This window comes from Sus scrofa, chromosome 15 (genome assembly GCF_000003025.6).
Source record: "Sus scrofa isolate TJ Tabasco breed Duroc chromosome 15, Sscrofa11.1, whole genome shotgun sequence".
Taxonomy (NCBI): domain Eukaryota; kingdom Metazoa; phylum Chordata; class Mammalia; order Artiodactyla; family Suidae; genus Sus; species Sus scrofa.
This window is the reverse complement of record NC_010457.5, coordinates 139,970,363-139,994,688: the sequence shown is the minus strand read 5'-3', so window position 1 is coordinate 139,994,688 and position 24,326 is coordinate 139,970,363. Positions and strand designations below refer to the sequence as shown.

At 59.0% G+C, this 24,326-nt stretch overlaps 1 protein-coding gene across 11 annotated transcripts in view; it reads left to right on the top strand.

The window, feature by feature from the left end:
• Window positions 1-24,326, top strand: part of HDLBP (high density lipoprotein binding protein) — a 67,634-nt gene that overhangs the window by 30,648 nt on the left and 12,660 nt on the right. For 3 of the 11 annotated variants that reach the window (XM_021075261.1, XM_021075257.1, XM_021075259.1), the window contains exons 2-16: window positions 8,544-8,608; window positions 9,200-9,312; window positions 10,841-10,998; window positions 11,896-12,111; window positions 17,497-17,703; window positions 17,786-18,001; window positions 18,245-18,451; window positions 18,602-18,709; window positions 19,410-19,514; window positions 19,760-19,838; window positions 21,330-21,469; window positions 22,416-22,520; window positions 22,647-22,760; window positions 23,342-23,428; window positions 23,525-23,656. In XM_021075261.1, coding sequence (XP_020930920.1) covers window positions 9,237-9,312; window positions 10,841-10,998; window positions 11,896-12,111; window positions 17,497-17,703; window positions 17,786-18,001; window positions 18,245-18,451; window positions 18,602-18,709; window positions 19,410-19,514; window positions 19,760-19,838; window positions 21,330-21,469; window positions 22,416-22,520; window positions 22,647-22,760; window positions 23,342-23,428; window positions 23,525-23,656 — 1,950 coding nt within the window. In that variant the 5' untranslated portion in view covers window positions 8,544-8,608; window positions 9,200-9,236. Of the gene's footprint in view, window positions 1-2,737; window positions 3,387-3,924; window positions 4,747-8,543; window positions 8,609-9,148; window positions 9,313-10,840; window positions 10,999-11,895; window positions 12,112-17,496; window positions 17,704-17,785; window positions 18,002-18,244; window positions 18,452-18,601; window positions 18,710-19,409; window positions 19,515-19,759; window positions 19,839-21,329; window positions 21,470-22,415; window positions 22,521-22,646; window positions 22,761-23,341; window positions 23,429-23,524; window positions 23,657-24,326 lie in introns of those variants that run through there. The other 8 variants (XM_021075264.1, XM_021075265.1, XM_021075258.1 and 5 more) reach the window with 7 other exon arrangements.

Here is a 24,326-nt window from a genome sequence, read left to right as displayed (position 1 = left end):
TTTCACTGTTCTATGTTTTGGTATAGTTTAAATTATTCTGCTAGCCACCTGCTCTGTCTCTGTTGAGGAAAGGTGGGAAATGTGATATCAGTGCCTTCTAGAATTTTCTCCAGTATTTTTCTGAATTTCTTCTCTGTTCTTTGTGTTTTTCTCTTATGGACCTTGTATTAGACATATGTTGGACTTCCTCATCCTGTTTTCTGAGGTTCTTCACTGCTTTAATTTGTTCCATCTCTTGATTTTGGGTTTTTTGGGGGGGTTTTAGTTGTTTTTGTTTTGTTTTTTTGCTTTTTACAGTTGCACCTGAGGTATATGGAGGTTCCCAGGCTAGGGGTCGAATTGGAGCTACAGCTGCCAGCCTACGCCACAGCAACATCAGATCCAAGCCACGTCTTTGACCTACACCCCAGCTCACGGCAATGCCGGATCCTTAACCCACTGAGCAAGGCCAGGGATCGAACCTGCAACCTCATGGTTCCTAGTCGGATTCGTTTCCGCTGTGCCGTGACGGGAACTCCTCCGTTGTAGTGGATTTACAGTGCTCTGTCAGTTTCTACTGTATGGCTTAGTGACCCAGTCACACACATATATATCATTTTCTCACATTATCCTCCATTCTGTTCCATCACAAGTGACTGGATGCAGTTGCCTGTGCTGTAGCAGGACCTCATTGCTTATCCACTCCAAATGCAATAGTTTGCCACTCTTGATATTTTTTAAATTGCTATCTCTTTGGCTTGTGTCTCTAGTCACTTTAAGGTTTTTTTTTAATCATCTCAATCTGATAATTCTGTCACCTGAAGTTTTTGAGTTCAATCCTATTTCACATGTTTTTTGAACTTCAGACTTTTACTTTCTACAGAATGGATACATTTGTGGGTGTTCTTTGGGGCCTCATCTGAGATTCAGCAGGTTGCTTTCTGTTTGGATTACTTCCAGGTCTGGGCTGGGGGTTTTTGGACAAATGGGGCTGAACCTTTATTGGAGCGGTCAGGAAGGAAGCATCCTGTAGGCTGCTGGTGGGCTGGGGCCTAATGACTGCTGGGGGTTAGTCCTACAGGGCATCATGTCTCTTTTCTAACCTTGTGCCTTGAGGAGCCCAGAGCTTTTCCCCTGTTCCCTTAAAGACTAAAAACCCAAATGTCGCATGCTAATGTTCCCCGTAGGGGTTTGCACGTTATCTGCCGTGACTATCGCTGGACCCAGATGTCTCAGCATTTGCCCCTGTGAACCAGGAGTTCCAGTGTAGTAAATCTTGCGAGGGAGAAAAGCTGGTTGTAATTGTCAGCACATAAGCATCCTGGGATGCGTTGTAGCACAGTTTTAACGTTTGATTTTTGCTTGTTTGTTTGTTTTGCTTTTTAGGGCTGCACCTACAGCATCTGGAAGTTTCCAGCTAGGGGTCTAATTGGAGCTGAAGCTGCCAGCCTACCCCACAGCTCACAGCAGCACCAGATCCTTAACCCACTGAGCGAGGCCAGGGATCGAACCTGCATCCTCCTGGAAACTAGTTGGGCTTGTTAACCACTGAGCCACAACGGGAACTCCCTAATTTTTAATATCTTTTGTTAATTATATGTTTTTGGTCCAGCTTTTTTGACGCCTTGGTGCACCAGGTACGCTGCAAGCTTCTGTGGTGACTTCTTAGCTTCCTTAGACTTTCCTTGACCCGCCTACTTTTTCTGAATCCCTCCCCTCTTCCTCCCCCCTCATCCCCTTCTCTAGTGCTGAGCCCTCAAGAACAAAAACAAAAACACAACAGAACACACTTGTCTGGGTTGCTGGTTGGGTAATTAATCCTTGTGGAAAGACTGCCTGCAAATTGCAATGATAGCACCGAAGGGGATGCTAAGGAGAGTCTTCCAGACCTGAGGAGCTGCCACCTGCCCAGGTACCATCCTGGTGAGCAGACGTCCTCGGCTCCATGGATTCTGGCCCCAGTGATGTCACGAAGTTTCGAGTCTTCTGTCAGCTGTGCAGGCTTCGCCCCGATCTTCACCCTTTGCACGCAGTGGCCTCCTTGACTGTCCAGTGGGCAGCTCACATGTCATATCCTGAGTTTTCGCATCACACGCCCCTTTACCAATCTAGACGGCCTCCTTCAGTCCCCCCATCTCTGTGGGGGCAGCCAAGAACCTCCCTGCCATTCTTGACTTGTGTCGTTCCCACGTCCAACTAATAAGGACCTTAAGGCCTTTCTTGGTGCTGCCATTCGAACTGTCCACTCAGTGCTTCTGCCTTGGCGCCCATAGTGGGAAGCGCTGTCATCTTTAGGCTGAGCATGTGCAGTGGGCCTCCTGCCACCTGCCCCTTGCGTTGTGTACATACCTGGGCAGGATTCCTCTAAGAAAATATGTCTGGTCCTGCCTGCTGCCCCTCAGAGCTCCCACCAGCATCCCAGCAACCTGAGCAACATGTGTGTGGAGACTACAGGCTGTGCTGAGCCAGCCCCAGGGGCTTCTCTAACCTGACCTCTGGTGCCCAGCCTGGCCCCTGGCCCTGCGGACCTGCAGGCCCGGCCGCGCCCGATGGAGGCCTGTGCTCACCGCAGGTGCTGCCACAGCCGCGAGTTCCTCCGCCAGCCTGTGCTCTTGAGAACAAAGTAACCCCGCAGACCTGACTGGTTCTGCTACTGCCCTGGAAGCCCCCTGAGGGTGGGGACTCTGCTCTCTTGTTTGTTTAAGGCCCCGGTTCTGACCTGTGGGACCTCGGAGATACAGGACTCTGAGAGAGCCCTTAGAGGAAGGGGGCCTGCCTGGCGGAAGGGGCTTAGGTTGGCAGCGGGGGCAGAGCGGGGCTATTTCGGAGAAGTGAAGGACGCAAGGACCAGGACCGCAGGCAAACGAGGGAGTGGATGCTTGTGCTGCCAACTTGGGGGGCATGAGATGTGTCCCCGAGGGAGTTTATTGGGCCAGCTTGTCGTGCAGCTGTTGAAGTTGTCATTGGTTGGGGCCAGCAGTTCATTTCCTTCGTGTTGTCCCCCAAGGCTGCTTGTTTCTTCGCGGGGTGGGAAGGCGGTGTCGGGACCTCCACCGCTGGAGCCGCCGTCCTTCCTGCCTGCCCGAGCCGGGGCTCCCCATCCGCCGCCGCCTCTGCTTTCCGAAGGTGGCGAATGACTTCCCAGTGCCCCCCCCCCCATCAAAGGCTGCCGAGCTCCCGTGGAGTTGGGCACGACTCCTGGGGTGCTCTCTGAGCGGCGGGCGGGGGCGCGGCGTTGGCCGGCCGGCGGGCGGGGCGGCCGCGGTCTGACGTGTCCGGGCGGGATTGGAGCCGCCGCCCTATATAGCCGCGGGGGCCCGGGCGCCGGCCTGGAGGGAGCGAGCGAGCGGAGGTCCCGGCTTCTCCCGGCGGACGAACGCACGGACCGGTGGTGGGTGCACTGCAGGGTGAGCAGGAGGCCGGGGCGGGAGTGGGGGGTGCGGGCCCCGGGGTTGGGCTGGGGCTGCAGGGGGAGTTGGGGCTCCGGGCTGCCGACGTGGAGCACCGGGCGGGCGGGGGAGGGGGCCCGGATCCCCCCTCCTCCGGGGTCCCCCGCAGCCGTGCACCCCCCGCTCCCACCGCGGCGGGCCCCCTCCCCCGCGGGCGCTCCTCCTGCCCGGCCGGGGGAGGGGGGGGCGGCTACGTGTCACCACTGCGCATGGGCCGCCGCGCTGGCTTGGGCAGAGTGAGAAACTTTCCCGAGTCCCGCGGCTGCGGGCTCCGCGCTGCCCCGCACCCGGCGGAACACCCCACCACCACCACCACCTCAGGCCGGGCCCCACTCCCTCCAGGTCCCCCCAACTGCCCGCGCGGGGAGAGGGGCGGCCGACCTGGGCCCAGGTCGGTGACGTTGGCGGCCGGGCCGCTGCCCCCTCCCCCTCCCGCTCCGGGCAGGGGCGCCCCTCCCCCCAGCTCACAAGGCCGCCGGGCGGGGGCGGGGGCCGGTCCCTGTCCCGCAGGGCAGCCTGGGCGGCGGGACCGGACCGGACGGCAGGGCAGGACGGGGCCTGGGTAGGCCCGGCCTCGCCTCCACCACCTGCTGCCGCGTGCGTGGTCGGCTGAGCCGTGCTGCCCTCGCGGCTGGAGCGCGTCTTGGATGCGCCCCAGGGCCCGCGGACGAAAAGTGCAGGACGGAAAAGTACCGAATGTGGAGGAAAGGCGGGGAGGCCGAGCGCGCTCCTGCCCCTTTAAGCCTGTCCCCGCCCGCGGGCTCGCGTGGCCTGTGGGAGGGCCGTGCTGAGGTGGCATCTGCGAAAGTTCCTCCTGCAGGACGAGTGCCGACTTCCAGAACTTGGTGCGAGGCACAGACGCCTGCCTTCTGCCCCGGTCCTGTGGACCCGGTGAGGGTGGCCTTCCCTAGGGTTATGCTTTGTGCTCTCTGCGATGTCACTTAGTTGGTTTGTGGGTCTTGAGAAGCGTTTTGATTTTTTTTTTCCCCTTGCAAGCTTGCTGTGGAGAGAAAAGTAAATAATTTTAATTGTGGAAGAAGACAGAAGTCCTGGGTTTCTTGGAGTTTTGGGGTGACTTCCATAACCAGTCCTGTCCAGTATAGAAATAAAGCAGGGAGGTAAAATTCTTTCTGGACTACTACTAGGAGTTCTCTTTGCAGAAGGCAGCTTTTCCCTTTGTGTGATTGGCAAAACGTTACAAAGAAATCAACTTACATGCCCTTATTTACAAAAAATTCTTCACTCAAAGACTTCCCTGTGGTGCGTTTGTTAGGACCAGGTTTCAGATGCGAACTGCACGTTTCTCCCAGAGGAGAAGGTGAGTGTGTGTGTGCCTTTCCATCCATCCTGGGGGCAGGGAGAGAAGAAACTCTGCTCCGGTCTAGCCTTCTTTGAGCTAGTGCTGTTCGTTAGTTATACTTTGAAACGGGACTGTTTTGCTGTGGATGTTAGAGTCTGAGAAACAGAACTTCAGGTTGAGACCAGTTTGAGATTTGCATTTGGTGGACCTGTGTGCCTCTTGCATGGAAAGTAGCCGGGAGCGTCCGAAATGATGAAGGACCAGGACCGTCTTGGGACTCGCCGAAGGTGGGAGGAGAGAGGGCTTCACGGATCTGCAGGAGTCTTGTAGGAGAGGGTGGGCTTGCTCTCCGGCCAGAAGGGGAAAGAAGTTGCAGGTTTGCTGTTCTGACAGCTGAGCAGGTGGAGCGGCAGTGGAGCCCGGGCTCCCTGGGGGCTGTGCAGTTCCTGTCCCCAGTGTTACTCAGACAGTACTGTCTGAGGTCCCTTTCGGTCCTAATTTGAGCAACAGTATTTGACCACTTGAGCTGTGATAGCAAATGTTTGGCCTCTGGCCCTCGATAAGGGGCCTGTCTAAAGTCTCCTGGGAACTTGAGATAGCAGGTGAGCGGGAGAGGACACCCCCGTGGTCACGGTTGTGAGGCTGTGGAAGACCTCCCGGGAGCCGGGTAAACCTGTTAGGTGTGGTCCGTAACAGCGGAGCCAGTGGGTTGCAGGTTGGTGTCGGTGTGGTGCTGCGGGGGGCAGCTTCTTACGTGCTGCTTTTTTGAATTAGGGGCAGATGGATACTCTGGCCAGGGGCATGGAGGGAGGGCTGAGGCTGGCCTTGGATAAAACCTACTCCAGAGCCTCAGGTAGAGCGGAGCTGAGGTCTGCATTTACACAGGTCATCAAACCGTGCTTAAAGTGGGCTCTTTGGAGTTCTCTGTGGCACAGTGGGTTAAGATGATGTCACTGCAGCAGCTTTGGTCACTGCTCTGGTGTGGGTTCGATCCCTAACCCAGGAACTTCCATGTGCCGTGAGTGCGGCCAAAAATAAAAAGTAAAAGGGATTCTTAACAGACAAGGTTTTGAGAAGGTAATAAGAAAAGCAGCAACCTAGAGTTCCCTTTGTGGCTCAGTACGTTAAGAAACCGACTAGTGGAGTTCCTGTCGTGGCACAGTGGTTAACGAATCTGACTAGGAACCATGAGGTTGCGGGTTCGATCCCTGGCCTTGCTCAGTGGATTAAGGATCCGGCGTGGCCATGAGCTGTGGTGTAGGTCGAAGATGTGGCTCGGATCCTGTGTTGCTGTGGCTGTGGCAAAGGCCAGCAGCTGTAGCTCCAATTAAACCCCTAGCCTGGGAACCTCCATATGCTGTGGCAGCAGCCCTAGAAAAGGCAAAAAGACCCCCAAAAAAAAAAAAAAAAAGCCCGACTAGTATCCATGAAGATGCAGGTTCGATCCCTGGCCTCACTCAGTGGTTTAAGGATCCTGCGTTGCTCTGGCTGTACTGTAGGCCAGGCAGCTGCAGCTCGGATTCCACCCCTAGCCTGGGAACCTCTGTATGCCGCAGGTGCAGTCTTTAAAAAAGAAAGAGGAAGGGAGGAAGAGAGAAAGGAAAGGAAGTAAAGCAACCACCTAATCCGATGGTAGCAGAACCCTCTTGTTTCCAGCTGTGACAAACTGCCGTTTGAAATCGAGCTAGAGACCTAGTGTATCCTGTCAGACCAGCCTGAAGTTTTCTGTAGGTCACCTCACTGTCCTTGGCTGCTCGAGGGCCTGTGCACACGTGGGGTTGTTAGAGGCTCTGCTCGGTTTGTGCTTCCAGACTTGGAGCTTCCACTGTGTTGAAGCCTCTTTCTCGGGCCACATGGACTAAGGGGTTCCCAGAAGGGCCAGTTGGAGCTGACTTCCGAGCTGTGTGAGCTGTCTCAGAAGAGACTGCCAGGAGTTCGTCTATCTTGTGTGTCACAACCAGACTAACTGTGTGTCCCTCCCTGGGCCCAGAGAGCTTGCCCCGTCCAGGAAAGCAGGAGGACTGTCGGTAGGAGCACAGAGAAGAGGGCGCGGGCACAGTTGAGGTCACGTGGGTGGACCTGGCTTGTTCAAGGGCGGGCATCTGGGTTTTGAGAAGTGATATCCAGAGTTCCCGTCGTGGCGCAGTGGTTCACGAATCCGACAGGGAACCATGAGGTTGCGGGATCGATCCCTGGTCTGGCTCAGTGGGTTGAGGATCCGGCATTGCCGTGGGCTGTGGTGTGGGTCGAAGACGTGGCTCGGATCCTGTGTTGCTGTGGCTGTAGTGCAGGCCAGCGGCTACAGCTCTGATTAGACCCCTAGCCTGGGAACCTCCATATGCCACGGGTGCGGCCCTAGAAAAGGCAAAAAGACAAAAAAGAGAGAGAGAGAAGTGATATCCGCACGTGGGACAGCCTGGCGTGGGTGCTGTTCGGGTGGAAGGTCGGCAGGCAGGAGCCTGTTGGGGGTCCTCTCAGCAAGGAGAGCCAGGTGGACGCCTGGGTCCTGGCTTCACTGTAGGTGCGTTGACCTGCAGCGCTTCCACCCATCGCTAGACTGGCCAGGAGTGGACTGACCCGACAGCTGGGACCCCGCCACGCACTCGCCTTTCACGCCCCATCAAAACCACGTGTGGATGTGCTACTCTGATCATTTGATTTAATGGACGGGATTTCTCTCTTTGGACCATTAAAAGCTGCAGATTAGTATTTGTTGGAGACAGATTCTTAAGTAAAAGAGCCTCGCTCAGTTTGTCGTCTCCAGTGCGTTGGCCTGCTTGGTGGGACTGGGCCTCAGCGAGGCTCTAGCCTCTGGCTCTGGTACGTCCCCCCTGGGACTGAGCCCCTTGCGTGTAGAGGGTTTTGTGTTTTAAATCCTGAAACATCACTGGTCTGTGTCCCCAGCTGAGACGCTGAGACCCTTCAAATCCAGGGTCGGGTTTAAAACCGTGACTCTGTGATTGCCATACACAGGCTTCCTGGCTCCGGAACCATGTGTGTCTTAGGGGCAAGAATTTGGGGTGTTTTTCCCCGGTCAGGTGAGTCGATCTTGCTAGTGCTGGCTCTCCTGATCTTGACCTTGCCTCACCCGGCCGCGGTGTCCGCCTTATCGAGCACAGGCGGCGTTTTGCATCAAAGGGCAGGTACCCTCCCTGGCAGCTTCACTAGGCAAAGTGACCCACACCCTCTTTCTTGACAGGGAGTTCTTGATCCTCCCGGGATGACCTTTGAAGGTTCTTTCCAACCCTGCTATTTTATGGCCTGGTTTCTAAATCCCCAGTGGATTAGAGGGACGGAAGGACTTTTATAGGATAACAGCCAGAAGAACAAAGTGACTGCAAAATACACGGAGAACTCGGTCACCCTAGAGAGCTCTGAAGCCCCCAGGCCCACGTTCTTTCTCACACCACACACGGTACTGCAGGCCCCTTTTCCTCCTGGCTCAGCGGAGATTAGCAAGAGGAGCGAGGGGGAGATTACTCCCCACGCGAGAGTTTTACTTCACATGGTTACTTGGGAAAGTCTCGGCACTTGAGGGCTCATTCCCTCGGGCCCCTGGAGAAGTGAGACGCTCTCAGTGGTCTAGGGTTTACTGCAGTGCGTTTTGCTGAAACGAATGGCCTGATGGAAGGGCTTCTTGCGCCGTCTTTCCCTTGAGGAATTTGCCGAAGTCCTGGTATTCGTAACTGAAGCGTGAGCAGTAGTAGTTTCACCTTATCTGGGTGCGAGGCGAAAGGATCTGGGTTGTGGGACGCAGATGAGTGATTTTTCTCTGGTTTTCTCCTTGTTCCCTCTCGCTTCCTGTCCCACCCCAGCAAAAGCTGGCAGGCTGACAGAGGCGGCCTCAGGACGGACCTTCTGGCTATTGACCATTTTGCTGGTAAGTCTGTCCTGTCAAGGGGGCTGTGGTTTGAGACCCGGAGTCTCACGGAGCACCCCCGCCCCTCTGGTGGGGCCGGGGGTGGGCTGCGAAGCTGCCCAACGGCTCCCCTGCCGTCTCGCTGCTGCTGTGTTCACAGCAGAGCCGGAGCTGCTCTCCAGCGGCCCTTGGTAGCTCCCGTCAGCACCAGGGGCGCCCGGGTGAACAGACGGACCGCGTACCCACATGGCCTCAGTAGGAGCGGCCCCACGGCGTCTGCGTCTGGGGCTGGGTCAGGCCGGGAGGGCTTCAGTGGGGCCCTGGGGTGGGACTGCGTCTCCGGGGCCCTGGGCATCCCGGTACTCTCCGCTGGAGCCTTTGTCTCCTTGGCGACGGCAGCTTTTCAGGGGCAGCTGTCCAGGGATTTCTCCTCTTCACCACTCGGTGAGAGTTTGGGAAGCCCCTTGGGTCTGAAGGTGCAAGGGAGGGAATGAGGTGGCACCTGCTGGTGGAGCAGGGTGGACGCTTGGCTGAAGCTCTCACCCGCGCCCGCCCTGGCAGCGCCGGCCGCCTGTGTGCCATCTCCCTCTCCGCCTCCTCCCTCCGCTGCAGTGGCTCACCCGGACCGTGTGGAGGCGCGAGATCAACCATGAGCTCCGTTGCAGTTTTGACCCAAGAGAGCTTTGCTGAGCACCGCAGTGGACTCATTCCGCAGCAGATAAGAGGTGAGGCCCGTACTCGCCGTGTTAACCACCAGCCCTCTGCAGTCCTCTGGCCTCTGCGGAGGTGCCTTTCGGCCCTGAGGGCCCACTGGTGGTGTGCCCTCTGCTCTGCACGACCTCCGTGTGCAGGCGAAGCTGGCCAGGAGTGGCAGCTGGACCGCACACGGTGAGATTTAAAACGTGGACAGCTGCCGGGCCACAGTGATGAGTGGGCTCTCTTTCACACTTGCCTCGCCCCCGTTGTGTTGGACTAGCACCCGACTGTAACACGTTGCAGAGACTGTTGGGAGACCACTTGGAGGACGAAGGCGGGCTCTGGCTCCTGCTCTCCAGGGCAGGTGGCCGAGGTGGAAGGTGCCGTCCGGTAGAAACGGACTGGCAGCCGCTGCGGCCAAAACACACATTTCCGCGTCTCTTTAATGGCACGTTTTACGGTCTTTGCATTCCTTCAAAATCTGGTATGTGTTCAAACCACAGGACAGCTTGGTTTGAGTGCCGAGTTTTCACCCAGAGTCCTTCGTCTGTGTGTAGCTATTAGAAGATTTTCTGTTGAAAGAGTGGCTGGGTCTGCTCCTCGTTGGTCTGGACACTCTTTAATGCCTTCCAGTAACTGAATCGAGTACCTTCGTAAGCTTAAATCAGTTGAAAGTCAACATTTTTGACCCGTCACACGGGGTGGTGACTAAGCACACAGGTGCTTGTTGGGGCAGTGGAGAGCCCTGTGGGGCCTGTGCCTCCCTCTGCAGACGAGGGAAGCGAGCTGTCAGCACGGAGTCTTTGTGTTGGCACCCGCGGACAGCACAGCCACGGGGCTAGCGGCGCTGAACCCGGAGTGGGCCCTGGCTCTGTCTGGTTCCAAAGGTCATCCTTCTGCTTCTCCCGGGTCCTGCCGTTGCCAGACCCTGAGCTCAGCCCCCGACATCGGGGTATCTGCACAGTCGCACTCCTGTGTTCCTGGCACCGGGGTTAATGGGTCAGGGACGTGAGCAGTTGGGGTGCCGTGGAGGATGGAGGTGGTTCATTATTAGGGACCTGATTTCCACGAGGCAGTGCTTCCTGCAGGGGAGGGGAGGCCAGCGCAGCACGGCCTGTTTCAGTGGGAAATCCGCCGGGGTTTCCCCCAGAGGGCTCATGGGCAGTGCTGGGCAGCAGCATTATTTTGTTCTGCAAATTGTAGAGCTGGCTATGTGCCAGGCATCGTCCTGATTGTGATTTTTTTTTTTTTTAAAGAATGAGACTCTTGAGGGCGGAAAACTCTGTCAAGGCTCGAAGGAGCTCACCACGTTAGGGGAGGTGTTGGGACAGGGGTGCCACTGGGTTCAGAGTCTGGCCTCTCCAGGTCACACACTGGACCTGAGGGCATGGGCCTGCTGACCTGCTGGGCCCTTCCCCTGACTGAGTCAGAGGATGAGGGAGTTGTCAGCAGTTAGGCCTTTTTTCTGTTTTCCTTTTCTTTTTGACATAAAGCCCTCCTAGTATTTTTTCACCTCATGTTGAAAGTACTGTGCTCCCTCTGTGTTGGCTGGTCCAGTTGCCACTTTAAATTCAGAAGAGGAGAGCGACCCTCCAACCTACAAGGATGCCTTCCCCCCGCTCCCCGAGAAAGCAGCTTGCTTGGAAAACCCCCAGGAACCTGCCGGCGCCTGGAGCAACAAAATCCGGCCCATCAAGGCGTCCGTCATCACTCAGGTAGCCGTTCCATTCTTTCTTCACCTGCCTCTCCAAGTAGGAAAAGGTAACATCTTTGCTCACTGAAGTGTGAGTGCTTTAGGTGTGAGAAGAGGCCTTCGGATCAGGTCAGTCTCCTGACACTCCTGTGCGCGCACGCACACACACACCCGCACGCAGGCACACACGCACGCGCGCAGGCACACACACCACCCCCAGCAGGGGTGGTCCCTTCTGTTTATCATCTCTGCTCCCACCCACCCACACTGTCCTTGCCGCCTCTGTCCCGCAGTCTTGAAGCCGTTCTCTCTTCTCTTGGCTTTCGGGGTCTCCACTAGTCCGCTTCTCTGCTTCCCGGAGCGGGGGTCCTGCCAGGCTCCGTGCTCTGTGCCGCTGATGTCGGGCCCTGGACGTTAGGTGCCACCGCACACCTGAGACCCATGACCAGCTGTGTTTCGGTGTCCCTCCCGCCATCCTCCCAGTTGGCAAATGCGCCCAGTCTGCCTGGGGGTTCCAGCCCCAAACCAGAATGCTGTGGTTGCCCTGCTTCCACCCTTAGCCCCAGAGTCACCCGTCAGAATGCGTCCTGCACTGCAGGGTGGGCTGAGGGACCGGCCACACCCCGCAGTGCCCACAGGCCCCCATCCCTCCCTCCTTCCTGCCCACCCTCCACACCTCACCTCCAGCTTGCCCAGCTGAGTCCTCCCACCCTCCTCTGCCCAGCCTCCCAGCTGGCTCTTACCTCCAGCCCCTCCCGTCTTCCTGCGGGGTGGGGCTCCTCTCTCCAGGAGGCAGCCTCCTGTCGACCGTTCTCTCCCTGCGGCTCTCTGAGCTCCCTCTGGCCTCGGAGCCGCGGGGAGGTGGTGCTTCGTTGTCCCGGACAGGCGTAACCTCCCCTTTCGGACCGCTTCGGAGCAGGTGTTCCACGTACCCCTGGAGGAGAGGAAGTACAAGGACATGAACCAGTTTGGAGAAGGTGAACAAGCCAAAATCTGCCTCGAGATCATGCAGAGGACCGGCGCTCACCTGGAGCTGTCCCTCGCCAAAGACCAGGGCCTCTCCATCATGGTTTCTGGGAAGCTGGACGCCGTCATGAAGGCCCGGAAGGACATTGTCGCTCGGCTGCAGACTCAGGTGGGTGTGCCCCAGGCCAGGTCCCCCCGGAGGGGCCCTGCTGGCACGGGACTTCCTCAGACTCTTCCCTCCAGTGGGCCGAGCCAGAGTGCAGAGGGGCTCAGCACCTGCAGCCTCCTGACCCTTTGAGAACCTGCTACCTCTGTACTAGAACTAGGACAGCTACCACTTTGGCTGTTGGGGTGAGTGAGCTGAAAGTCAAAGGCGTGTGCCAGGGTTCCAGATACTTCACCTGCGCTCGTCCAGATGGTGGAGTCAGGACACGCGTGCGTAGGTCGGAGGTCCCAGTCCGGGCTCTGAGAGTCAGTGGGTGCGTGCGTTGTGGGGTACACGTCCCCAGGCCCTGGGCGTGGCTATCACAGGCTCCACAGTCCTTAGCAGTCTGACGCCGGCACTTGGACCTTGTTTGGGAGCCATCGTAATAAACAGGTAAACCAGTGATGCCCTGCTCCCCAGGTGGCCTCACCTAGAGGCTCAGATAAATGCAGATAATCATTAAAATGTTGTAGGACCGACAGAGCTTGAGACGGGCTTAGCTAGAAATGAAGGTTCTGCCCCCCGGGGGGCGGGCTCTTGATGTGGCGGTTAGATGGGACTTTGAGGCACCAGGGGCCCCGGCCCGGGCCTCGGAGGGCGGCGCTCCCCGCTGGCACTCACTCGGCCCTGTGGCGCCCTGGGCCTTCCCCAGCCCTTGCTGGCCTCGCGGCCGTAGTCTAAGGGTGGGAAGGCGAGGTGTGTCCAGGGGTCTCACGGCCCAGCTCTTGTGCAGGACGCGCTCAGACCTTTGCTGCTGTCTTCTAGTCAGTGGATGTTTGACTGTTTTGTGATTGAGCCCCGGGCGGGGAGAGAACAGATCCGAGGCCTTTGTCCCCTTCTAGTCCCCCTGCCCCGCCCCATTACTTTAAAGCAAGCCCCAGACACCTTAGTCCCTCTGCGTAACTGTTCCCTTGTGGCCCGCTTGAATTAAACGTAACCTCTGTGGTGGTCACGGCCTAAGGAAGGCTAGTGGGAGTGTGTTAGCCTCCCCGCGCCCAAGCCCGTCTGCGCCAGGCCTTCCCAGTGGAGCTGCCTCCGGGCCCGGTGAGACCCGCCTGCGCGTTCACTCCTCAGCAGGGCCCCCTTCTTACTGCCGTTGATGTGTTTTGGGGGACCAGGCAGGTGTAGGTTGGTTCCCCATCCATCAGACGGCGCTAAGCTCCGGGTTCCGTCCACGTTCACCTTGTGTGAGTGGCAGGAAAATATGCCGGTGGTGCTTGGTGCTCGGCTCCGACTCCGAGGTGGACCAGTAGAGCCCGGGGTCCTCAGCCAGGTCCGTCCCCGTGAAGCTCCTGGCCCACCTCTTGCTTGCTGGTTGTGCCAGCCCTTTCCGCTCGCTGCCGGAGTCCGCCGGAGGCGGCGAGAGAGGGCGTTCCCGCCTCTCCCGCCTGAGTCGGTGGCGTGCTTGTGAAGGACCGGAATGCGTTCGGGTGGGAAGTGCGGGGTCGGTAACTGATCCTCGTCTCTTGAGTTTGTGGACCGCATTGGAGCTCTGGCGTCTTTACTAGCGATCCATGGACCTTTTTAGTGTCTCTGTGATCTTCCGATGTGTTTGTTAGCTGTTTTGTTGTTCTTGTTGTTGTTGTTTTTTGTCTTTTTGCCATTTCTTGGGCCGCTCCCACGGCATATGGGTTCCAGGCAAGGGGTCCAATAGGAGCTGTACCCGCCGGCCTACGCCAGAGCCACAGCAACGCGGGATCCGAGCTGTTCACGGCAGCGCCGGATCGTTAACCCACTGAGCAAGGGCAGGGACCGAACCCGCAACCTCATGGTTCCTAGTCGGATTCGTTAACCACTGTGCCACAATGGGAACTCCTATTAGTTGTTCTTTATGCCGAAATTGTCTCCTCTCTGGCCAGTGGGGATGCCTTCCAGGTGGCACCTGCAGCTTTCTGACCTGACCACGCATCGGTCACTTTCTTGTTCTTTACACAGAAAGGTCTGTGGACTCACCTTGGCCGTTTCCTTCTGCAGACCTGAGATCAGCTGTTTGTCCAGGACGCTGGGCGTTTAGGGTAGGAAGTGGCGTGAGTTCAAACTCGGACTCGTAATTAGATGAGAGATCGTAGGTTTTAAAATCACTGAAGTAATTCTTCTCTCTATTGAGGTTATGCTGTCATTTTTTTTTTTTTTTTTTTTTTTTTTTTTGGCTTTTTGATATCTTGGGCCACTCCTACGGCATATGGAGGTTCCCAGGCTAGGGGTCGAGTCGGAGCTGTAGCCACTGGCCTACGCCAGAGCCACAGCAACGTGGGATCCGAGGCGCGTCTGCAGCCTACACCACAGCTCACGGCAACACTGGATCGTTAACCCACTGAGCAAGGGCAGGGACCGAACCCGCAACCTCATGGTTCCTAGTCGGATTCGTTAACCACTGTGCCACGACGGGAACTCCTATACTGTCATCTTGATGTGGAGTTGGGTTCATTTGTTTTTAGTGTCTTAGATTTTGTAAAAGTACTTCAACATTTCATGTTTGCAAAGTCAGAGCCACGTCCGCTCTGTTCAGAGACCCCCTCGTCCTGTCCTCCACTGCTAGGTCGTCTTGCTTCGACTTCGGTGCCTTCATCCGTTGTTCGGATTGAGAATAGAACAAAAGGACGTCCGGTAGCTTAGTGGGCTCAACGTTTGTGTCACTGCTGTGGCACAGGTTCTGTCCCTGGCCTGGGAGCTTCCGCCTGCCGTGGGCACAGAAAAGCAGCCTCAGCACCAGGTCACTTGCTGTCAGCTCGGTTCTGGCTGGTTTCTCCCTGCAGAGTCTGGCGCTGTCTGCATGGACGCAGGTGGTAGCTCCCCTCGGGGCTGCGTGGGCTCTGTGGGTGTGTGCTCACTAGTCAGGCCTTCCTCCTGAAGGGCGCCCGGGTGGCTTCCAGGCTTTTGCTGTCAGACATTCTGTCCCAGCTCACACCTTGTGTTTCGGCTGTTTCCTCTCTTCCCCAGTGTGCGTTGGATAGATTTCCTAGACATGAAACGTCTGGTCAAGGGTAACAGTTGCTTGGGTTTTTCACTCCGAGAAGTAGCTACGGAGACTTTGACTTGGCATTTTTCTGATGAGAAGGTTGAGCCTGCTTTCAGTGTCGGAGGGGATTTTCTCTGCGCTGTCCTTTCTCCGGCTCTTTGCGGTCGGGTTAAAGCCCCCTCCGAGCTCGAGGTGTTAGGGCTCCTTCATCAGTGACGTGTGTTCTGGGTAATGTTTCTCCGTGTGCTGTTTGTGTTTTGATCTCAGTGTGTTTTGCCGTGTGAAAGTTTCATTCTGGTTGTGGTCAGACTTGTTAATCTTGGGGGGTTTGGGTTGTCAGGGAGGTTTCTTTTTAGTCTGGGGGTGTAAGAAGCTTCCTCTTGTTTCCTCTGGGGCTTGTGAAGATGTCCTTGTGTTTCCGTTCCGGACGAGTTTAGAATCTGTAGTGAATGTGCAGACCTGGAGGTCCAGTTCCACCCACTCACCTGTGCCTGTCACCTGTGTCATCAGAACCGTTGTTAAGAGTTTCCCTGCAGCGCCTGGAGTGGCAGTTTTTATCCATTCTGAACTTTCATGCTCACTTGGGTGTGTTCCCGGATTTTCGGTCCTGACCTGTTGGTCTGTCTCTCTGTGCCAGCGTCCTCTGTGTGGTGATGGTTCTGGGCTTTACTCTGGTACAGGTACTACCCTCCCGTACGCTGCTTTTCCAGAAACGTCCTGTCTTCCGTTCTCTTTGTCACCATGCAGTCTTGGTCACCCGCTTTCTGCTCCAGGTGGCCTTGGGTCGCCTAAGGGGCCTGTTCTGGCTGCTGAGGCACATGTTCCGGCCCTGCTCTGTGCTGACCAGCAGCTGGAGTCAGAGGTCTTGCCACTATGTCTTCTACCTGGATGTGGTCAGTGGAAGTTAAAGCTGTTGGCTTCTGGGTCCTAGTTTTTCCTTCCTGTTGGGGACAGAAGGAACCAGGTAGGTACAGACTTTTGCCAGCGTCTTGCGTGGGCACTCACGGGCCTCTTCCTGTCCAGGCCTCGTGTCTGTTTTGCTCTTGCGTGTCTCCTTTCGTGGAGAAACACTCCAGGGGAGGGTAAGTAGTGGTGTGGGCAGCACTTGCCCAGCAAGCACGGCTTTAGCCGAAGTGTGTATAGCGAAGCTTGTCACGTTAAAAAAGTCCAGGACTTCCTGTGTGGCTCAACCGGTTAAGAAGCCGATCAGTATCCATGAGGATGTGTGTTCGACCCCTGGCCTCGCTCTGTGGGTTAAAGGATCAGGCGTTGCCCCAAGCTGAGGTCGCAGACGCGGCTCGGATCCCACTTTACTGTGGCTGTGGTATAGGCCGGCAGCTGCAGTGCCCACTCGACCCCTAGCCGGGAACTTCCATGTGCTGTGGGTGTGGCCCTAGAAAGACCAAAAAAGAAAGAAGGTATGTATGTATGTGTTGATTTTTTCCTGCAGATTCTCATCCCGAAAGGATTTGAGTTCTGTGGCGAGGGTCTTTTCATTTTTCTCCTTAGCTCTAAGAAGATGGTAAGCTGTATAAATAGACTTCCCAACATTGACCGTTTTAGAATAAACCTTCCGGGCCGTAGCGTGTGAGCCCGTGGGCTTGCTGGCTGACGGTGCTCCTTGGGAGCTGAGGCCCTTGGGTAGTCGCGCTTCACTGTTTGTTGTGCGTGTTGAGGAGGCTGCTGCTGAGTCGTGCCTGCTGTGATGCCTGCTGCAGTAGCGCTGGGACCCTAACTCACACTCGTCCTTTTTTTTTTTCCTTCTCCTGGTTGAAGACTGTCTTCTGTACAGATTCAGGAAGACCGGAAACCTCTGCCTTCCTCCCAGATTCCTCTGTGACCTCAGAAATTTGCTTAATTTCTAGCTGTCTGACTCCTTGGTTGAAGGATTTGATACTTTTCGTTTTCTTCCCTCAAATAAGTTGTCTGTTTTAAGTGGCGTAGAAGGGACTACAGGAGGGCTTGTCAGCACGTGGCGCACTGGCGTCTGAAAACACAGCACAGCGCTCTAGAAACAAAGCTTAATCGGGTCGGTCGGCCGGTGCGTGCTGTCCTCCGAGCCCTGGCGTGGCACGGGGGCCTTTGAGAGGGAGGCGAGAGAGGTGCCGTGCTTGAAGGCCCCGGTCCTGGTGACGGCTTCTAGCTGGGCCGAGAAGACACCCCGCCAACGAGTCCCCGTAGTGGCCGCAGGTGTGCCGCGGGCCCGCGGGTGTCCCTCGGAACCTGCTCTGGCCTGGGGCTCGGGGCCTCCTCCCCGAGAACGGGACGTCCCCCCCGAGGCTGTCCTGAAGGGCGGCTTGGGGTCGGCCAGGCGAGGGCGGGCGCGGACGGCGTTCCAGCCGGGGGCCTCTGGCGGAGGGTTTGTTCCTCTGGGTCTTCTCCCGCCGCAGGCCTCCGCCACCGTTGCCATCCCCAAAGAGCACCATCGCTTTGTCATCGGCAAAAACGGAGAGAAACTGCAGGACTTGGAGCTCAAAACCGCAACCAAAATCCAGATCCCACGCCCCGACGACGCCAGCAATCAGATCAGGATCACCGGCACCAAAGAGGGCATCGAGAAGGCTCGCCACGAGGTCCTGCTCATCTCCGCGGAGCAGGTGAGGCCAGGCGGCCGGGCCGGGCCGGGCCGTCCGGGGCCCTGGCCGCGCGGCGCCCTCACGGCCGGGCCTCTCGCGTCAGGACAAACGTGCGGTGGAGCGGCTCGAGGTGGAGAAGGCCTTCCACCCCTTCATCGCGGGGCCCTACAACCGGCTGGTCAGCGAGATCATGCAGGAGACGGGCACGCGCATCAACATCCCGCCGCCCAGCGTCAACCGCACCGAGATCGTCTTCACGGGCGAGAAGGAGCAGCTGGCGCAGGCCGTGGCTCGCATCCGCAAGATCTACGAGGAGAAGGTAGGCCGGGCGGTGGCCCCGCGGTGCCGGCCAGGGCCCGCAGGTGTCTGGGGCGCTCCCGCGGGGCGGGGCCTGGGCGCTTTCTCCCTCCCGCGGCGCAGCCCTCCTCTGGCCCGACGCCGCCGCTTCTCCAGGGCCCCGTCTGAGGCCGCGGCCCGGCCCGCAGGGGCGGCTCAGAGGCCGAGGGCCGCGCCCGCGCCCGCGCTGGCCGCCCTCCCTCCGACGCCCGGGCGCTCTCCTCAGAAAAAGAAGACCACCACCATCGCGGTCGAGGTGAAGAAGTCCCAGCACAAGTACGTCATTGGCCCCAAGGGCAACTCCTTGCAAGAGATTCTGGAAAGAACCGGCGTTTCTGTGGAGATCCCGCCTTCAGACAGCGCCTCTGAGACTGTGATCCTTCGAGGCGAGCCCGAGAAGCTGGGGCAGGCGTTGACGGAGGTCTATGCCAAGGTAACGGCTCCCTGTGGCGTCGGCCTCCTGGCGGGCACGTCCAGGACCTGGAGCCGGGGCCGAGTCGGGGGACGGGAGCGCTCACCCTCCGGAGCCCTGACAGCCCCCTGGCGCGGCGTCCACGAACCTGTCGTCTCCCGGTGCTCCTAGGCCAACAGCTTCACGGTCTCCTCCGTCTCGGCTCCTTCCTGGCTGCACCGTTTCATCATTGGCAAGAAGGGTCAGAACCTGGCCAAAATCACCCAGCAGATGCCCAAGGTAGGGAGGCGCCTCGGGCGCGGGCTTGCCCTGGAGATGCTTGGACGGTTGGTGTACGTTTTAAAAACTCGGGTGTGTGTGACAGGCGTCCCACGGTTAGTTAAGGAAGCGCAGTAGGCATTTTTAAAAATATCTGTCGTCAGCGGGGGATCTTTTTAAGCAGAAAAAGACGGGCTTGCTAAGTTTAATGACTCCCTCAGAACGCATTTATTGGCCGTGGTGGCGTAACTACTGAGTAGGTAGTGGATTTTGTGGAGCAGAACTGACCCAGGTGTTGCTGAGCCTCCAGCCCGCGCTCGTCGGGGGGGCAGTGGGTCTGGTGACCTTGACCAGGATGGATGTAGCCGAGAGCGCACGCGTCGTGTCTGCTCCCCGCAGAGGCCTGCTCTGTGGGCTCAGCCCACCTGGTCGCCCTTCCCTGGCGTGTGGGAGGCGGTGGGTGGCCTGTCCCTGGGCCGGTGGACTTGGGTGAGGTCTCGTGGCCCCCGTCACCTGTCCTGCCCCTCTCCGGCACCGGGGACCTGAGCAGTTCCCACTCAGCGCTCAAGACCAGAATCACGGTGGTCTCATGGTGTCTGTGGCCACACGTTTGTGTGAAGGGCTTTGGGATCAGCTGCTGGCCCGGGAGGGCGGCCGCGGGCCTCGGGCTCGCTGGGCTGGGCGGTGCTGTCCTGACAGGCCGGCCTCGTGTTGGCGGCAGGTTCACGTTGAGTTCACGGAAGGCGAGGACAGGATCACCCTGGAAGGCCCCACGGAGGACGTCAGCGCGGCCCAGGAGCAGATCGAAGCCATGGTCAAGGACTTGGTGAGGGGCCCCCTGCGCTGGCCCAGTGGGCGCAGCCCTCGCGAGAGGGACCTGGAGACGCGGGCGGGTGCCCTGGGCGGTGAGTGGCGGGTTCTGAAATGGGTCCACCCATCCAGCGTCCAGGAGGGTCAGACAAAGCCTTCTCTGGAAGGAGGGTCTCTGGAGGCGGCCTGTGGGAAGGGTGGTGGCGGCAGCGGCCTACGGCCGGTTTGGCTCCGTCCCCACGGACCCCGTGCCCTCCGCAGGTGAGCCGGATGGACTACGTGGAGATCAGCATCGACCACAAGTTCCACAGACACCTCATCGGGAAGAGCGGGGCCAACAGTGAGTGAGGGGGGGGCGGGCAGAGGGGGCGCCCAAGAGGCGCGTCCACCGGTTCCAGCCAGGCCTGCTGGAGTGGGTCTGCGGGTTCTCCCGGCCCCAAGTATTCGCCACCCAACGCGCCCCTGACCTGCAGCCTTCCGTCCCGGTTAAAAACTTGCTGCAGCGCAGGGAGGGTCTGTGGGCCAGGCCCAACGTCACATGGAACCGTGTCAGGCCGGAGCCCCGTGGTGGGGCGTCAGGAACGGCTCTGCACGCTGCGCTTGGATCCGCCGTGGGGTTTTTTGTTTGTTTGTTTGTCTTTTTGCCTTTTCTAGGGCTGCTCCCACGGCGTATGGAGGTTCCCAGGCTAGGGGTCGAATCAGAGCTGTAGCCGCGGGCCTACACCAGAGCCACAGCAATGCGGGATCCGAGCTGCGTCTGCAACCTACACCACAGCTCACGGCAACGCCAGATCCTTAACCCTCTGAGCAAGGCAGGGACCGAACCCGCAACCTCATGGTTCCTCGTTGGATTCGTCAACCACTGCGCCACAACGGGAACTCCCACCGTGGGGTTTTAAATCCACTCCTTTGCGTGGTTCAGCTGCAGGGCGTGGGGGCGGCTTTGTCTCTTGCGGGTGACCTTTGGGGAGGGGGCGAACATGCCGCCATTCCTGGGTCCCCCCAAGGTTGCAGAGACGCCCCAGTATAGAGAGCAGGCATCTGCAAGCCTGCCTTCTCGGGGTTCTGCCTCGCGTGGCCCTTCCTCTGTTCGGGGGAACGTGGGCTGGTTGCTGCTGCTCCACGCTCTGGGCTTCCTAAAGGTGGGCGAGGACCCGCCGGAGTGACTAGGTCTGCGCCCGTGGCACACCCGCTTGGACCGTGCCGGCCCCAGAAACCTGCTTCTGGTTTTGACTGTTGGGGTGGCCGTAAGGCTTTCCGAAGCAAACGGAGCCTCGGCAAGCGCAGCTCTGAGCAGACGGGGCCTTCTGCTCCCGGGTGCAGCACCCTCTCCGGAGCTCGCAGGACCTGTCTCTTGCTGCTGGTTCAGGTCCCTCGTTTTCTCTCACCTGAACTGCGCCCCCAGCTTCTGCGTCCTTGGCTGTTGTCCTCCGCAGTCCCATGTGGAACAGGGCGGCCTCACGCTCATGGCCATCTCTGCCTAGAACCTTCCCCAGCGACCCCCTGGGGAGGTGGCTCCCCTTTGCTACCTGGTGGGCAACGTCCTCCATCCGGAGGAGGCGACAGGAGGGGTTTTGCAAAGGCTGGGTTGGAGCTGACGACAGAGGCTTTTTTTCCGCACACTGGTCTGTCTCCTCGTTAGAAACGTCTGGACCTTTCAAAGCTTCTACAGCGCCCGCTGCCCCCACGCCAGCTGCATCCCAGAGCTGAGTGGCCCGAGCCAAGGGTCCCTTCAGCTCTCGGGGGATGCGGGCGTGCGGTAGGTGAGGGTCTAGCCCTGAGGCGTGAGGCCGGGCGGGGGCCGCGTCCCAGCGCCTGCTCTGCCCCCAAGTAAACAGGATCAAGGACCAGTACAAGGTGTCGGTGCGCATACCCCCCGACAGCGAGAGGAGCAGCCTGATCCGCATCGAGGGCGACCCGCAGGGCGTGCAGCAGGCCAAGCGCGAGCTGCTGGAGCTCGCCTCCCGCATGGTGAGCCCGCCCTGGGGCCTCCGCCTCGCCAGACCCCGGGCGCCGGGGCGGGGGGTGGGGTGGGGGGCAGCCCTGGACTCTGAGGGGTCCCGGTGGTGGTTGCACCGCCAGGGTTGAGAGTTGCTGCTGTGGTTCCTCTGGGGGCTGCTTCCCCTTCCCAGACTGGTGCCCCGCCCTGCCGGGGGCCGGGGGTGGGGGCTGGACACGCACCGGCTTGGCTCGGCTCGGCTCGGTCCTCTGGGTCGGTGCAGACACACAGCCTCTCGCCCTGGGGCGTCTTGTGCCTCGCTTCTCTGTTGACCTGACACCAGTCTGACCCAGGATCTGCTGGGCTGTCCGGCTGTTGCTCTTCTCCGTGTGCCGCTTTTGCTCTGTGGTGTCGCCTGACGTTCTCATGGGGTCAGCACAGGGCGTGGCTCTCGACCTTCTTTTCTCTTTTTTTTTTTTGGTCTTTTTAGGATCGCACCTGCAGCATATGGAAGTTCCCAGGCTATGGGTTGAATCAGAGCTACAGCTGCCTGTCTACACCACAGCTCACGGCAATGCCATATCCTTAACCCACTAAGCGGGGCCAGGGATTGAACCTGTGTCCTCCTGGACACGCATACAGTTCATTTCCACGGAGCTGCTGCAGGAACTCCAACCCCTTCTTCCTTGATCCCCACACAGGGAAGCGTCTGAGCCACCCTGCGTTCAGGAGGGGTGGCTCCCCACTCGGCCGAGCGCCGCGCCTCACGGGCTCTTGTTAGGCAGAGGTGCTGAGTGGGCTGCGCACTGACTGGCTGCTTCCAGGGAAGGGCCCTATGCTCCATTTCTAGTTGTACTTTGCTGGGGAGAATAACACGGGGCCCGTGGACCGTGCGGTGAGGCCCCTGCTGGAGAGAGCAGGGGCGCTGCAGGTCCGCCCGGCGCCCTCACTGGCGCCCCCGGCCACTTGCGTCCGTAGGAGAACGAGCGCACCAAGGATCTGATCATCGAGCAGAGGTTCCATCGCACCATCATCGGGCAGAAGGGGGAGCGGATCCGAGAGATTCGGGACAAATTCCCGGAGGTACCGTTTTTCCCACGGGCGAGCTCTAGCCCCTAGGGCTCGTCTGACCGCAGGGGAGGGCATTCAGCCTTTGGGGGTCAGTCCTCAACCGATAATTGAGCTCGGCGTCCTGCTGACTTGTTCTAGGTTATCATCAACTTTCCAGACCCAGCCCAGAAAAGCGATATTGTTCAACTCAGGGGGCCCAAGAACGAGGTGGAAAAATGCACGAAATACATGCAGAAGATGGTGGCAGATCTGGTAGGAGCCGCTGGCCGTCCTCTGTTGTGTGACAGTGTCGGCGGTGGTGTGGGCCGGGGGGTCCACTGGGAGCCCACGCTCACGGGGAGCCTTCTCTGTCCTGTGGAGTCAGTGGGTCTGAGGGGCCTTCAGATGTGCGGGGTGCGGGGGAGAGGAGGCGGGGAGCCCACAGTGGTGAGCGTGAGGGGTCGCTCACTGATGGCTGGTCTTCCTCAAGCACTGGGCTGTCTGCAGGGTGCTGAGGGTGGCTGCTGAGAAGGCCCCGGGGTTCTTGTGAGCTTGGTCTCGGCTCAGGGTCACCTCCAAGAGGTGGCGGGAGGGTCTCCTGGAGATTGTGCCGCCCCTCGGCCTGGGGGCCTGGGTGTGCCCTAGACACCCCCGCTGCCCGCCTGGCCAGTTGACCTGCACACCAGGTGCTTCGCTGTCCGGTGTGTCGCCGGTCCTGGGGCCGACCCTCCAGGTTGGATCCGGAGCAGTGGGGTCGGGTCTGTGTCCCTGCCCGCCGGGCCCCGCCCGCCACGCCACGGCCCAGGGCCAGGGGCCTCACCAGCGTGGGTGACCGTGCGCTCCTCTCTTTGCAGGTGGAAAACAGCTATTCGATTTCTGTTCCGATCTTCAAGCAGTTTCACAAGAACATCATCGGGAAAGGAGGGGCCAACATTAAGAAGGTGGCTGGCCGCACGCCTCCTAAGCCTGCCCCACCCCCAGCCCTGCCCCAGCACCTCAGCCAGGAGGCCGTTCCTCACCGCCCTCTGTCCTCGCAGATTCGAGAAGAGAGCAACACCAAGATCGACCTCCCCGCCGAGAACAGCAACTCAGAGACCATTGTCATCACAGGCAAGCGAGCCAACTGCGAGGCTGCCCGGAGCCGCATTCTGTCCATCCAGAAAGACCTGGTAACAGGGCGCTGCCTGGCGGGGCGCGGTCGAGCATCCCGGTGCCCGGGCCCCAGCCTGGGACCGAGGGCGTGGGGCCGGGTGGGCCGGCGGGCCTCTCGGGGGCTTCCCCCAGCCCTCCCCCGGCGGTGCTGGTCCGCCACGGCTGCTAGGAAAGGGTCGCGCTCTGGAGGTGTGGCCCTTTTTTTTTTCGATTTCTCGAGAAATTAATAGGAAGAAGCGGCACGTGTTTAAAGTTTTGACACCCGTGTACCTCACTGAGATCCCCTCCAGCTGAAGATGACGCACGTCCGTCCCCAGGATACCCTCGTTCCCTTTCCCTTGCCTCCTCTGCCCCCCGGGCCCGCGCGGCGCCCCCATCCACACGTCCTGTCCTGCCACAGTCGACCCGTTCTCACCTCCCGCTCTGCTGTGTGGAGGAAGCCACCGCGTCTCTCTTGCGGGTCTGGCTGCTTTGGCTCCACTCTTGGCTCAGACTCCTCGTGTCGGCCCGCGTCTCGGGGCCTCCTCTAGTTCTGGGGGTGCGTCGTCATAGGAGATGGAGCTCCTTTTGTCTGAGCTTCGAGGCTTCGCCAGGAGGGAACTCCTCAAGGGCTTTTTCTAATGTGATTTGTCTGGTTAATCAGCGTCGCATGTGTCGCGGTGCGTCCTGTCCTTGGCTACTTTGTCT